General features: G+C 36.8%; 1 protein-coding gene and 2 long non-coding RNA genes across 6 annotated transcripts; 1 reads left to right on the top strand and 2 right to left on the bottom strand.

Annotated features, from left to right (window-relative positions):
* Positions 1 to 1,580: 1,580 nt before the first annotated feature.
* Positions 1,581 to 5,853, bottom strand: LOC125215720. Of its 4 annotated transcripts, none has more exons than XM_048117244.1 (6): positions 5,411 to 5,853; positions 3,538 to 5,231; positions 3,075 to 3,480; positions 2,742 to 2,802; positions 2,377 to 2,600; positions 1,581 to 1,980 (listed from the first exon to the last, which is right to left on the bottom strand). In XM_048117244.1, the coding sequence occupies exons 2-6, from the start codon at positions 4,961 to 4,963 to the stop codon at positions 1,914 to 1,916; spliced, it is 2,184 nt and encodes a 727-aa protein (XP_047973201.1). In that variant the 5' UTR covers positions 4,964 to 5,231; positions 5,411 to 5,853; the 3' UTR covers positions 1,581 to 1,913. The 4 variants fall into 4 exon arrangements, with proteins under 4 accessions (XP_047973201.1, XP_047973199.1, XP_047973200.1 ...); XM_048117242.1 differs by having other exon boundaries at positions 3,075 to 5,015; positions 5,103 to 5,231; positions 5,411 to 5,852; XM_048117243.1 differs by having other exon boundaries at positions 3,075 to 5,015; positions 5,103 to 5,153; positions 5,411 to 5,852.
* Positions 5,854 to 10,344: 4,491 nt separating this feature from the next.
* Positions 10,345 to 12,517, bottom strand: LOC125209185. Its single transcript, XR_007174314.1, has 2 exons — positions 12,406 to 12,517; positions 10,345 to 10,731 (listed from the first exon to the last, which is right to left on the bottom strand). It is a non-coding gene; the product is annotated as an uncharacterized LOC125209185 (long non-coding RNA).
* Positions 12,518 to 13,642: 1,125 nt separating this feature from the next.
* LOC125211790 lies at positions 13,643 to 15,432 on the top strand. The gene is made up of 3 exons (XR_007174565.1): positions 13,643 to 13,820; positions 14,275 to 14,330; positions 15,265 to 15,432. It is a non-coding gene; the product is annotated as an uncharacterized LOC125211790 (long non-coding RNA).
* Positions 15,433 to 15,654: the final 222 nt, after the last annotated feature.

The following is a 15,654-nucleotide window of genomic DNA, read 5'->3' as shown; positions in this document are numbered from 1 at the left end:
TTAGAATGTTTTAAGGAATTTTAAATTGTGATGAAATGATATAATTATGGTCGTATTTAATTAAATTATCCCTCGTTTGAATTAAGGTTTTCTTTCCTATATGATACAAACAGAAGGGCTAGTTTAAGTGATTTGCAATTGCGAGCTTCAATTTGTTTAGGTAGAATAACTCAATTTGTTTTGGAAGTTATAATAGTTAAGGCACCTCAATCACAAGCGTGAAATGTTGGTATTTGAGTTCGTATTGTTTCATTTTATAAGAATTAGTTTGAATAAAAGATTTTTCCATCTATGTTTCGATTGCAAGAAGACACCTTCCAATATTGCTCTACAAAATAATGAAACCTTATAATGAATGATAAAATTTAATTGTTGATGGTGTGTTGCAAAAAGCAAGTTGTCGTAATACAAGATAAGTATAAACTTTAAAAAATATTCAAAAGATCACTTTATATTATTCACAAATTATCGACAAAATAACAAAGCATTCCAACAAATATTGTCAAACGACTTTTACCATATGAAACTTCACTAGCAATGATTCTCTTTATTTGCGACGAACACTTTACTAAGGCTAAAGTTTGCAATGTTAATTTGTCTTAAGAAATACGTCGATAAATGTTATTATTATTTCCCGACTTCAATCCCTTTGTTACCAACACACTTTTACATTTTTGTATTACTTTTTTAATGCTCCAAACACTATCTTTTCATACATATGAATACCTCTTTCGCCTTGTATTTTTTTCGCTCCAAAACATGTATCTTCCTCTTAATGTTGTCTCTTAAGATCTTATATTTTCTCACTATGTTCAGCAGCAATGACATGGTTGGTTTAGTTCCTCGTTTCGGTGGGCAAACTCGGTTCTGCCCAATCTTTGACGCCCTATCCTTGGGGAACCCAAGATCTCTACATCCCATACATGGGCGGCATGCCCGACATGTCCGAATCCCCACACAGTCATTGGACAAAATCCAATGTACCCGTCGGGGGAAATAAAGCAGATCTACGAAAGGTACGCTGACACCCTTGAGGATCCAATCATCGAAAACAACCAAAAAGCGAAGACTTTTTTTGGATAGAGTTGCTTAGACATACGACTGGTCTCACTTGTAAAAAGATATGGGCTCATTTCGAATGAGCTCAGCAATACAGAAGTTTTGCACCATCAACAACAACGAGGAGAAAGAACGAGCTAGTGGCACAATTAAGCCAAATATTTTTGAAGTTATCATTAAATTCTATGAGACCTATAACAATATGTCTTTCAAGTATGTCTTAATATTGGAGAAAGTTCTTCACAGCAACAAGTAGATGAATGCCATAGAGTCAGTTAAGACCGAAGTGCACAAAATAAAGGTTGAGGCCTGTAAAGGAAAAGATGATGAGGTGTTGGTGTTATTTTTTAAATAAGGAATGTGGTAAAAAGCGGCACGAGACCCAACTAAGGGACGTGCATTCGTAGATAAGGGTCGTTCGTTGTACATGGCTAGGCTACCAAGAATGAAGTGAATGAACTTACAGGCAGCACCGTTTACAAGTTCCAAATTGGATCCAAGACGAATGCAAGACTCAGATCTCAGAATCAATGTACTATTTTCATATTACAGAAAAAAATAAAGTACCTTTTGATGAAAGACTAACAAAGTAAAACTCACCACACAAGTATATTATTGATCTTCTTACAGTTAAGAATTGTGACAATTCCAGAACTCTCTACACATGATGCCAAAATTAAGACAAGAATACAAGGTGCGTACCGGTATCAAAAGAAGATCATCCAGTTGAAGGTTCTCCCACAACTCTAAGAACAAGCCATAACCGTATGTGTTGTCGAAGCAGTCGAACCAACTTCCTAACTTAGCATGTAGCGTGAAAAGTTTTCATGATGAATACTGGAACCATCATGAGTCTAGCTTTGGTATCGGGAGATAAATCTTGGAACTTTCATACCAAATCCATGATTCGCCCTCTCAACGCTGTTCAACAATCAAAGTTTTAGCAATGGATGGAAGGAAGAGATTTATGCACTTGTGGTGATATTGGTGCTCTTAGAATTACTGACTTCTTTCGATTCAGTCAGCATATTTTCGACTAGACTTTGAGGGATGTTTGAAATGAAATGAATTAGATGAGATTCACTAAATCTGATATGCAATGTCAATACATTTTTGTTGGAGCAAAGCAGACATGCAAAAATGAGCACTTGATGAAAAAAGTAAGAAATTTTATCTTATTTATGAATCTCATAAATCATGATTATGCCAAGCAGCAGAACACGAGGAATGTCGCTTATACGTTAACACAAGATAAATGAGATAATGTTCTCAAGCATGTATATTAGCAATTTCTTGCATTTAAATGGATAAACGTACCTAGGGGCGAGTTTGCCTATGCTGTCAAGTTCTTCCCCAGTGTCCTCATCGACAACCTCTCCAGAAATCTTAACGAGATAAGATCTGCCACTTAGAATTGGAAGACCTCTTCCAGCAAGTAAGTCTAAATCTTTCTGGTGAAGCTCCCTGCCATTGACAACGACCCCTGTGTTTCCGGCAGCACACTTCTCCGGCATTGGATAATTGAATTCCTCAATGTTCGGCTGCCAAAACAATTAAATTTTCCATGTTGGACTCTTATGGCTACAACAATAACTACACATCTTTTCTTGTGATATTTAATGCTCATTATTAAAGAAGCTCGGTGAGGGGAAGATTTTGATGCTTCAGATATATAAACTCACCATGATAATGCCCAGACAAGGAAAGCCCATCACACCCCAAAATCCGGCACGTACATCATACCTGGATTGTTTAAACATTGGTTTAGTCTGTATTAGCATTCTGGATAAAATGGGAGAATCAATAAGACACAACGCTAAAAAATGCAAGGCTAAAACCCCAATACCGGAACCAGGAAAATGCATAGGGTGTATGTTGAGTGATAATATAGCTAGTTGATTTTTTTTTTTTACTCGAAAGAAAGGCATTAGTTAAAAAACAATGGCAAACTCATATGCATGCCGGTTTGTTCCAATACATAATCGACAATTTTATATTGTGCTGAAATTGCATACCAATACTCTCCAGGTTGAATCGGCCCAGCCAAGAGTTCAGCCTTCTGAACGAGATTCTCCGGTATCAAGTGCCCGTTTACAAAAACTTGTGATGTACCAAGTTCTGCATTTGGAGCCCATTTCATGAAGTTTCCGGATCTACTGTCGTCAAGACCTGAAGATGAAGACTCTGCACCTTTGTCACAAGTGTCCTGTGATATATAGCTCTTTGGAAATTCTTTTGACTCGATCTCAGTTGACACAGCCGAGTCTCGTACAGAATTCTGCCAAGTGGCATTGCGGTCTAACTCAGATTTTGTAACTTTGTCCCCATTGTCACATTGGCCGACTAAACTACTAGGCGAACAATGATCAGGGGATTCCTCAGTAGACAAAATAGGAGGTGGGAGTGACTCGACTTTTATATGTAGTTCTGCAGATGAGGAACCATGCTTTTCGGGTGGAAGTGTATCTTCCATTATATGTAGTTCTGCAGATGAGGAACCATGCTTTTCGGGTGGAAGTGTATCTTCCATTATATGTAGTTCTGCAGATGAGGAACCATGTTTTTCGGGTGGAATAGTATCTTCCATTATATGTAGTTCTGCAGATGGGGAACCATGTTTTTCGGGTGGAAGAGTATCTTCCATTTGCTGATCCTTGGAGGGACTCGAAACTGAAGAAAGCGAATCCAAATGCTTCTCACATTCATCAGAACTGGACTTCTTGTCTGTTAGAGAAACCTTGGGAACAGAATCATCATTAGAATCAGAGCACGCATACGCCTCAGCTAATTTTGAACCGCCCTCTTCGTAACCAACATCTCCATCCACTGCCAAGCTAGAACAATCATCCATCTCAGTCACTACATGGTCAAAACTTCCAGAAACTGGCAGAGTCAAAGCCTTGTTCCCGAGTTCAAACAAGAATACCGAAGAACAAGCCCCACATTTTAGCTTCTGTTGCCTTTTTTTCAATGAAATGTGTTGTTTAGGAAGCCTCAGCGATTCAAAGCAACTTGTGCATGCTATGAAAGGAGCCCCACCTGCAACAGGACGCATCATAAGCCCATTTGTACGAGATTCCTGCACCTTTCTAAGACGAGCCTGATGAATTCCATCGTCTTCAAAATCAAGATCTGTGGAATTGGGTGTTATAGATGGCTGAGAACGAGAACTACGTGAGTTGAAGCCTCCAGAACGATAACCCTGTGGCTCGTGCCCAATAGGATGCATACGGTGATGGTTGTCGGGGTTAGATAGCACGTGTGGAGGTAAATCCCAATCCTTATCGAAACAGTGCACGCAAGAGCAGGTAGGACTGTGAAAGAAGTTTGCATCTGGATGATCCACATTGCCACCATAACCATGGCGACGGTTATGATAGGGCTGATGCAAGTATTTAGTTTGTGGGTGACCATACCCATACGGTCCCCGGGCATATGACAAGCCTTCATCTTGGTATCCGCTGCGAAAATGTGGATCCCTATGGACGTAAGGAGCATATCCAGACGCTTCACCCAAATGAGGGCGTAGCTGGTTTACAACGTGTGAAGTAGTCAGCGCTTCTTGAAGATAAGCAGCACGACTTCTGGGATAAGGATCAGGAGAAACCATCACATCAGTTTTCCCAGACACTTCACAAGACCGACTAAGATGATCCTTCAACTCATCAAGCTTTCGCAGGAGCTCAGCCCGACAATTCTCCAAATTCTCGAAACTGGACACCCCATCAATGTCACGATTCATATATCGTCCTCCTTCACCCTGCGCATAATACGAGTTCCCATTGTAACCAGACGGCCCTTGATCACGATAGAGATAGTAATTGTCTCTCCCCTGTCCGGAAGCACCTCTGGCCGGTGAAGAAGACGACCCCGGCCTCTTACCAACCACGTGCCTTCGGTCCATACTAAGCCTCGGCCCCCAATTAAAACCAGATTTGTTATACTAATGAAGATGTCTGCACCATGAACTGGCCCAATTCACATTCAAGATTCAATTTTTCCCAAATTTCTATTAACAAAGTAAGAATATGAATTGTTTAGACCTCTGATACTTTCTGTTTCTCTCCTGCTAACCCCAATTTCAGAATCAAGGTCTGTAAAACAGTTAAAATCCCATTACACAATTGTTTCAACTTCATCCACCAACAAAGATTTGATTCAGCACTGCATCTCTAATGAGTAATCAAATAAATGAAGGTCATGATTTGGAAATATCAAGATTCAAAACTTGTCAACAGAAATACAATTTTAATAGAAGCAAATACTCAATTCCCCAGGTGATAGGGCACAGTCTTTTTCAACACATAAGTACAATACAAAAGGATAAACACACACACAAAATGAATTTTACCTTTTAGAGGTAGAGCAGCACAGGAGATGGAGAGAGAGAGAGAGAGGGGTATGGGAAGGAAGGGGGTTTTCACGACGAGTACAGCTCAGCAATCACCAACTGCACATCAACTACTGCCATTTGGTTTAATTTCGTAACTGCATTTGGTTGGCTAATTTTCTAAATCTGTAAATTATGTTTGGATTCTGTGGTTGTACGCTACCAGACAGAGTAGAAACGAGAATATGTAATTTCTCAATTAGCAGAAAGCAGATAGATATATCTCAACTCAACCTCAACTACCAAAAATGAATAAGGGAACAAGTCAATGGTATTGGGATGAATAAAAGAACGCGATTTAATTAGTGAACAGTCGCATTCAAAGACTGAAAAGTCAGACTAGACTTTCCGGCACACAATTAAACCAAAATGTTTCAAAAACAGATTAAAGAAGAAACTTTTTCCTCAAAAACAAAACAAAGCTGCTAAATTTTTCTTCCTCTTCTATGAAAAGGTGAGATTTGCTTTGCATTTGGGGATGGGTGAACTTTACGATGAGTACAAAAATGTACGTAGTACTAACAAGGTTGCCGACAAATTTTTGAGTTGACTTTTCTCAACTACTTTTGACCTTATAATAGTGGAGTACTACAAATTATTTATACCAAATTATACTTATTTTCAAGTCATATTTTCTCTAGAAAGAGAAAGAGTCATGTCAGTTTGAAATTTTCAAACTCTTTCTTTGAGGTCATGGTGCCGATATTCGCATGATGGGTAGGGTGTAATCAAGTTGGCTTATAAATTTCTTTCAATTTAATAATATACTGTATAGGTATGTTTTAATGCATAAATAATGAAGTACTTTCTTCATTTATAATAATTTGTCACTATTTAAAGCAGTACAGATTTTAAGAAATGTACCCCTTCATCCTGGCTAATTATAAGTTGTTTTCTTTTTGAGATGTCCCAACTAAGTTTAGTCATTTTCTTTTTTTGATAAAAAAACAAAATATTCATTTACTCTTATTTTATTCTCTCTTTATTTCTTTTACTTTATCCATCTCTTCTACTTTTCAACACAATTTCTTAATCTTCGTGTCTAAAAGTTTTGATTCAACTTAATTGGGACGGAGAAAATAATAAATAGAAAGCAGGTTGAAAAAGTTAGTAGCATATGAGTTTTGCTTTATATGAGTATTAGTTTTATAATAAATCATGAGCGAGAATGAGTTAGTAGAATGTGGGGTCTATTACCAACAATAGTAAATGTAAAAGGTGACAAATTTACGAGGACAAATAAAAATGAAAATAAGTGATAAATTTTCTGTGGCGGGGGATTACTACATAAAAAGAGAAAAATGGATAAAGTTAAAGATAAAAAATACTCACTCCATCCCCGATTAAGAGTCACACTTTGATCGGACACGAATTTTAAGAAATGCGAAGAAAAGTTGGTTGAAAAAGTTAGTGGAATGTGAGATCCATTTTTCTTATATTGATTTTATAATAAAATGTGAGTGGATTGAGTTAATAGAATGTGAGACCTAATTAGGGACGAACCGAAATGGAAAAGTGTGACTCTTAATCGGGGACGGAGGGAGTACTAATGATTAAAAATCATTGAAGGAGTGGGGAAAAAGATGGAAGCGTAGTTAAGAGAACGAGTACTTTGATTTGATTTGATTTGATTGGATTTGTTATAACTGTTGACAATTTAAGAGCATCCGCAATCGTGCTTAGGCCAGCCATTCTCTCCTCTGCCACGTCAGCAACACTAAAAAAACCACCTGCCACGTCAGATTTAGGCCAGCCATAGGCAAACCGCAATAAAAACAATTCAAAATATACTACATTTACGGAATTAAAATTCCGATTAAAATACGGAATTAAATTTAGACACGTATACGGGAAAATTCATTAATTGCATTTATAAAAGTTACATAGATAAAAAAAAGTACATACATAATAAAGAAAAAAAAACTATCGTCGTGCAGTCCTCCGTGCCCACAACTCTTCAATTATATCCTTTTGGAGTTGAATATGAGCATCCACTTGGCGCGTGTTGGCAAATTCCTTGAGTCGGTCGGCTTCATCGAGAGGTACCCCACATGTCGTACACTAGGGGTGGCCGTTCCGTGGCTTGGACCGGCTTCATCGTCACCGACCCAACTAGTCGGTTGTACGCCTTCGTCTTCGACGATCATGTTGTGCAGGATAATGCAGGCGTACATTATCTCGTAAAACGCATCCGACATCCCACAAACGCGTTGGGCCCTTGATTGCCGCCCATCGAGACTGGAGCACACCAAATGCGCGCTCCACGTCCTTGCGCGCGACTCCTGTCGTTGCGCAAAGTAGGCCTTCTTTTCATCACTTGTTTGTCGGATCGTCTTCACAAAGACCGGCCATCGAGGGTATATCCCATCCGCCAAGTAGTAGCCCATATCATGCCGGTTGCCGTTGGCCACAAAAGAGACGGCTGGACCGACGCCCTGGCACTTCGTTGAAGAGGGGAGACGAGTTCGGGACGCCGAGGTCGTTGTTCGACCGGCTACCCCAAAATACGCATGCCGGATCCACGGCCGGTAATCGGCTACGGCCTCGAGGATTATCGTGGGGTTCTTTGACTTGTAGCCGGTCGTGTAGGCCCCCTTCCAGGCAATCGGGACAGCTTCTTCCACTCCCAATGCATACAATCTATCTTGCCCTAACATCCCCGGGAACCCATGCTTCTCCCCGTGCATCTGAATCAAATTCTCGACAATCTTCGGGAGTAGGGCTTCGAAGGTACTGCTCACCGAAAATGCTGATCACGCCCCCACAGAACTCCTTCAGACATTTCAGGGCTGACGACTCACCGATGTGGAGGTACTCATCCCACATGTCTGCCGCGCCTCCGTACGCCAACTGCCTGATTGCCGCCGTACACTTTTGGATAGGGGTGTGGCCGGGTCTGCCATACCGCATCGTGCCTGAAGCGAAACACATATATTGACGCTCCAATGCCCTAACGATGCGCATAAACAACTCCCTGCGCATTCTGAAACGCCGCCGGAACATGTTGGCGGGAAACCGCGGGTACTCTGCAAAGTAGTCCTTGTACAGCCGCTGATGTGCAGCTACGTGATCCCGATTAATCACTGCTCGGTGGTGGACAACTCGTGGAGGGCGAGGTATCGCCTGCTGTTCCACCATACGCATGTACCGCTCCATCCCGCGGTTCATGTAGGCCTCCATAGCCTCGTTCATCCTCCGTTCGTACTCCTCAGGATCCACACCACTACCACTACCACTACCACTACCGCTACCACCCGCGTTACTCATCGTTCGATGATGCTCTTGTACAGAAAGTTAGAGAGATAGAAAACTCGTTAAAACAAGCGGTGCAAATGAAAATGAAACGAAAATCGCGTTTATATATGATTTAAAAAAAAAAAAAAAAAAAAAAAAAAAAACGAAAATCGGCGCTGGCCGATCGGGCCTCCACAATGGCGGCTAGCCGATCGGCTAGCGCTTCGGCCCGGCGACGAGCGATCGGCCAGCCCACGCCGATCCGCTCGCCGAAATCGCCCTCGCCGATTGCAATGGTTCGGCTAGCCGATCGGCTAGCGCGACGAATCGGCTAGCCGGTCGCTAGCCGACCATTGCGGATGCTCTAAGGATGTCAATTAGGTCCGTCCAGCGGGTTTTGAGCCAACCCTACTCGAGCTGCAGGCTAATCGGGTTGTGATTTTATTGGGTTATAAATATTCAACACTAATTATATGTTCGGGTTTCGGACTAGCCCAACGGGGCTAATAAGGTTGTTACCGATAATATTAATATGTCAATCCAATGCACAATGATAAAAATAGCCATTTTATAGGATTATATCCTTAAATTATGACAATTTTAAGATATAAAACTTAATTAAATATTGATTTAAAGTTTGTACAAATAAAATAAAAATTTAATATATTTTGAGAAATTTTAAACTACTTTAGAAATAGAATATTTTGTATGGTTAATCTGAAATTTTTAATTTACTTATCAATTATAACATTTATTAATAAAAATCCAAAGTATATGTATATTAAATATAACATTGAATGTTTTTTTATTATGTTATAAAAATAATTAATTAAATGTCCAATTATGTGTCAAATATGAAGAAATAATAGACAACAATTGTACCTAGGTCCAACCCATCGAGTTGTAATTCTAACCTTCTAAATTTATCAAGCTATTTGGGCCACATTCCACGGATCGGACTGTACTGACATCCCTAGCTGACATGGCTGCTTCGTCGACCAATTTTAACCCCTTTAATTTCTTTTAAAGATTCCTGAGATTGATTTAGAGAGTGTAACAAAGTGTCTTAATTTTAGAAGATTTTTGGGCTAAGTTTTTTGCATATTTTCGGTCTAAATTTTATGCAAGTTTTATAAGTATTCTGCAACTAATTTTGCTTTAACTATGCTGGCGAATAAATTGTTTGTCATTACATTTTATGGATATCATGCACACACATATTGGGAAATTAAGACAATGAGAACAATAGTTGTATATCTCCATAAATCATGATGATCATGGTGAAATTCATGAGATATCCCACAGTATTGACACATTTCCAATGCAAATGAACCTACTCACGTTTAAAATGATAACCATAAACATGTGCAAAACCAACTTAATACGTCTCGAAGGCATAGTTGTGCACCTAGAAGACTGATTCTAATAGTTTAGAACTAACGACTAACCTAAGACTTATACTAAAGGGATGGTAGATGTTGATCGACAAGTATTTGGAAAACCTAGATGTTTGAGATAAACTCGATGTATTTTATTCTAGTCTGGGAACTATCAAACTGGTTGAATTGTCACCTTGGATTAGAACCCATAAGTTGTAAATGCTCTTCAAAAGAATCCCGACCAAGTTCACATATCATCCAAAAATGCAAAAAACTAAAAACTTATCATGAAGGCATGAATTCTATTTTTTAAATCTCTAATTAGTAAAAGAAGGTTGGATTCCCCTCCAAAAGGAAAAATAATACAGTAATAACAAACAAGATTTTTGAACTCATATGATATCTATTAGTACATTATCTGTTGCTGAAACAAATCCAAGAAAAGAGTTTAGAGTATCGAGTTGTCGTCTTCTTCTTCTTGTTCCTCGGAGCAGTTTCCTCTCTGTGAAATTGAGAAGTGATCATATGCTTGTCGATGATATATGCAATAGAGGTTAATTCATAAGCATCATAGAGTGGAGTCCCACAGTTCCACACATCATCTATTGCTTTCACACTAACCGAACCTTCTTTCTTCTTCTCCTTCTCCTTGTTCTTCTCCATAGTTACCTATTCAATGTGTATATACTCAACTCCTTTGATTTTTTGAGTTTTTCAAGGGTGCATATAACAGTTGGTAAAATTGAGTCAAAGTTTCAAAGACAACTAATAGAATGTAAGGTGAGTGATAAAATTCCAGATAGATTTTTTGTATATGTTGACTAAATATATATTGTCAGTTACTAAAATTATAATTATGGCCTCAATGCATTTAATTGTGTATTAAATATAAGAGTCAACGCCTTCGTTAGCTCTTTAATATGAATAGATTACTATTCAAGAATCAAGATTCAAGATTACTCTAATTTATATGATTTGAATATTAATTTTTTCGATTAAATAAAAGGCTAAATCATGAGAAAATCGATTAGCAACAAACTAACAAAGTTTCAAAGAAAACTAAAACCAAAACAAAAACAAGGACAATTCTTTCCCATCCGCCACAAACCATACCAATTTTTTTACTCAATATGACACATTAATATTACTTCCTCCGTCCCATAAAAATAGGTCATTTGGGTTGGCACGAGTTTTAATGTGTAACTAGTAAAATAAGAGAAAAAAAAATAGTTGAAATTGTGTAGTGGATGGTGAGACTCATAAATAATACTCCCTCCGTCCCACAAGCTCCGTCCGCAAAAGATGTTACACTTGTGGGACGGTACGAGATTTTAGGAGGTTTTGTTTTGTATGTTAAATGGAGAGAGAAAATATAATTTTTATATTCATGTGAGAGAGAACTTTTTCCAAAAAGGGAAATGTGACATCTTTTGTGGGACAAACTAAAAATGAAAGTGTGACATCTTTTGTGGGACGGATGAAGTACTAAAGTAAAAGAGAGAGAAAATAGTAACTAGAAAAGATAAATTGATATGAACTATTTGTATGAGACGGACGAAAAAGAAAATACGGCCTATTTCTATAGAATGGAGGGAGTAATATATTGTCATCACAAAACATATCAATTACTGAAATTAATTCAGAACAAAACTGATATTCATAGATCAACAAACTGATGTTGAATAAAAAATATGCCACAACAGTAATATATTAATATATTTATAAACTGATTTTGTATTTTGACTTTTAAGAAAAAATATGTCATGAGTCATGTCCTTTATCACCATTTTATAGCTATAAAAACTTTGAATGACAAATTTCTTGTAAATTTGTTTTGGCTGTTTTCTCTCTTTCGGTTTCTTTGTTAAAAAAGTGATCTTCTTAATTAATTCCACTCCTCCCCTTAACTGCATGCTCTAGATATAACATTCGTTGCGACATCTTAGTCAAAACAAGAGAGGTACAACCAAATTCTTTTGGACAAAAGCGGCAAATTATTTTATTTTATTTACAAAAAACAAATAAACACGAAAGCAAAATATCAAAATTATAATTTGCGAATTCTCTCAAAATCTAGAGAAAGTAAAAAATGGGTGTGGGAAAAAAACTCAGAGAGCTTCCGTTAATTGCATATTAATTCTCTCTAACAGACGAACATAGAAAAAAAAACCTTTCAATAAGAAAGTTGCATTAGAAATATTAAAAAAAAACAGAAAAAGGAATCATCCAATGCCATTAAAAAAGAAACCGATAATCATAAAAAGCAAAAATCAATTGAATTTATGTAGCTATTTATTTTGTTAATGTTGAACTCTCTAATTAAGGTCATGAAATCGAACTCACCTGGAAAATTTCTGGCCAAGATCTTGTGAGGCGGCGAAGAGCAGAGTAAATCCGATGATGCCACAAAAATTAATACAACTGAATATAGGTTTATTAGTGTGCAAAAATATTTGAATATATGAAAAGAAATGTGTGTGATTGAAAATATATAAAACAACGCCATTAAATTTTCAGTCCAAACAAAAGTCCAACTAACTAGATGAGGCGAAATTAACTTTTTTTTGTCCCCATCGGAATATTGTGTCATTGACCTTTATCTTGTTTGCAATTAATAGAATGAAAATTAAGATGAGGGAGTCTAGAACAAGAACTATTTGGATTTTGGATGCACCAAAAGAAAAAAGGATGACCCTGTTTGGAAAATTAAAAGTTCCAAATTTGTGTTCAAAGGGCGATTTATTTGGCAAAGATTAAATCATACAAAGTAATCTGATTCTTTAATTATAAATTTAAGTACGTAGTTTGCTATTTTTTATAAAATAAGAAAAAGTAATATGAATTTTGGAAACAAATAGAGTGGTGCAATTTTCCAAGAGTTTTATTCTTTAACGTTTCTTAGTTTCTTAGCTATTCTCTTTCCTACTAGTAGATTATTAACTAGTCATTTATAAAAGTCGGACTCGTGACATTTTTGCAACAACTTAAACGTATATGGACACATTTATTTCATGGTGCAAGTAAGTATATCATGAGTAAAATATGACATGAATAAGTAACAACTTACCCTTGACCTTACAAAAATGCGATCCTTATTTGTGAGTCATATATATATATATATATATATATATATATTTATGTATAAATATATAAGAAAAAGAAAATTATAAGCATAAAATTTAAATAACACTAACAAAGTTTTGTACTCCGTTATAATACTTATTTTTTGTTGTTGTCAAAAGATGATGAATACATATAAAATATTATTATTATATTATATATATATATATATATATATATATAGGGGAGCATTAAGCTCCTTTTACCCCTTCTTTAGATATTATTTCCTTCTTAATATCATCCACTAGATTATAGTAGTGGATGGTCAAGATCAATCTTGGTAAATGGATCCCGGTTTGCATTATTGGTCATATGTTGTGCATTATGAGGGTGTAATAGTAATCATACAAAATCTGAGAAACGTTTTAAAACGGAAACTCCGATAATTTAGCAGGATTTTCTTAGTCCATCCATCTTCTCATTCTCTCTCTCACTCCATTCCATCAAAACACGATTGAAAAACTTCTCCCCTCATTCAAAGCCAGTAAACCCTAGCCGCCTCCCACAACCGAGAGAAACCACCGCTACCGTCAATTATCTTAGAATCGAGCCTTCGATCGGAGATTCGGAGTCACATAGTTCAGGGTTTTTTACGCTTGCGCCGTAGGACGTCGATTCATCTACTTTCTACGAAAACGGTGTGCTTCTAAATTCTCGATTAGTAGTTAGAAACACTCCAAATCGTCGTTTTTTTGTCATTAACGGCTCGGCACAGTAAGCGATCATCCTTTTTTTTCGCCGATTGAGTTCGTATTTGCAATAATGCACAAATTATTTTTGCGTTTTTTTATTGGTAAAATATGAAATTGTGAGCATTAGATGTAGGGTTATCCCATTTTTCAAGTATATTGTTGGTCTCTGAGTTGTATTTGGTTTGTTGTTCGAATTTGGGGTTTAAGACGTCCTGAATTCGTCGATTTTGCTGTAAAAATACGAGTTTTGGTTTTCAATTTTTGTAGATGCTTTATTTTTGTCACGATTTTGGTAATTTTATTTAAGATGAAGAATGGTTTTTTGTGGGTTCTGTTGACGAATTTGCTTTGGTTCTGGTGTATAATCTAAAGTGGTTTCTGTTGTTGTTGTGTTTGTTAGTTTTGGGATGTCGAAAAGAGGTCGCCCCCTCAAAAGCCAGCCCACGCAGACCGAAGGTGAGAATGCATTGCCATTTTACCAAACTGATAGTATCTTCTCCCTTATTTTGGTGCATTATTCAGTATTTTTTGTGCATTTGTATCCTTATTTTTTGCATTACAACTCTATTCCAACTCTGTTCAATTGTTGCTTGAAGTGTTGTCCGTTTTTGTCACATTACTATGTACATTTGTTGCATTATTTGGTTGGCTTTCAACATTATTGATGTATGTACATTTTACCAAACTGATAGCAACTTCACCCTTATTTTGGTGCATTAGTCAGTATTTTTGGTCCATTTGTATCCTTATTGTTTGCATTACAACTCTATTCCATCTCTGTTCAATTGTTACTTGAAGTGTTGCCTGTTTTTGTCACATTATTATGTGCATATGCTGCATTATTTGGTTGGCTTTCAACATTATTGATGTATGTACATTTTACCAAACTGATAGTATCTTCTCCCTTATTTTGGTGCATTATTCAGTATTTTTTGTGCATTTGTATCCTTATTTTTGGCATTACAACTCTATTCCATCTCTGTTCAATTGTTGCTTAAAGTGTTGTCCGTTTTTGTCACATTATTATGTACATTTGCTGCATTATTTGTGTAGGTCATTGTTGATGTATGTGGTGATTTGTAAGTCGAAGATTTACTGGGCATCATAGATATACGTTATTAGGTTGAAAATATGCATTATTATATGCTCTGTCAATATTATCATAAGATCAGTTATGCACATTATTCTATGATGTGTAATATATTGGTTTCCTGTTTTTGCAGAATTACATTATTCTGCATATGTATTCGTCATTTAATTATACATTTTGGTAGTCAGAGGTGTTCATTTGTGCATTATTTGCTTGGATTTGTACATTATTTATCAAGTAGAATGCATTATATAATATAAATGTGATACATTATTGATACCTCCGATTTTTGGACAGCAGCTTCGCTGCCTAGGTTGGACATTGACGAAGCGGTCGATGATGTTATTCCAATTGTGATTGCGCAAAAGTTCAGGGAGAGATTGGCTGAGCAAAGGACCGAGACGAGTACCTCTTATGAAGACACAAAAATTGTATAATGGATGTAATTAACATAATAATGTACAGATTGTGCTTATTAATGAACTGTACTTGAATAATAATGTACAGTAAGTTAAGTCCTTGTGAACAATTATGTACAGCTTCATGAATAATAATGTACATTAACAGATTAAAAATATAAAATTATTATGCATAAAATGTTGACACTAGTAGGACTAAAAGACTAAAACAACGAATTGAATAATAAGACTAAACCGAAAATAAAAATACATCAACATTTCCTCTTGCCCT

Source organism: Salvia hispanica, chromosome 3 (assembly GCF_023119035.1).
Source record: "Salvia hispanica cultivar TCC Black 2014 chromosome 3, UniMelb_Shisp_WGS_1.0, whole genome shotgun sequence".
Classification (NCBI taxonomy): Eukaryota; Viridiplantae; Streptophyta; class Magnoliopsida; order Lamiales; family Lamiaceae; genus Salvia; species Salvia hispanica.
The sequence above is the reverse complement of the archived record's forward strand: the minus strand, read 5'-3'. Positions and strand labels throughout refer to the sequence as shown.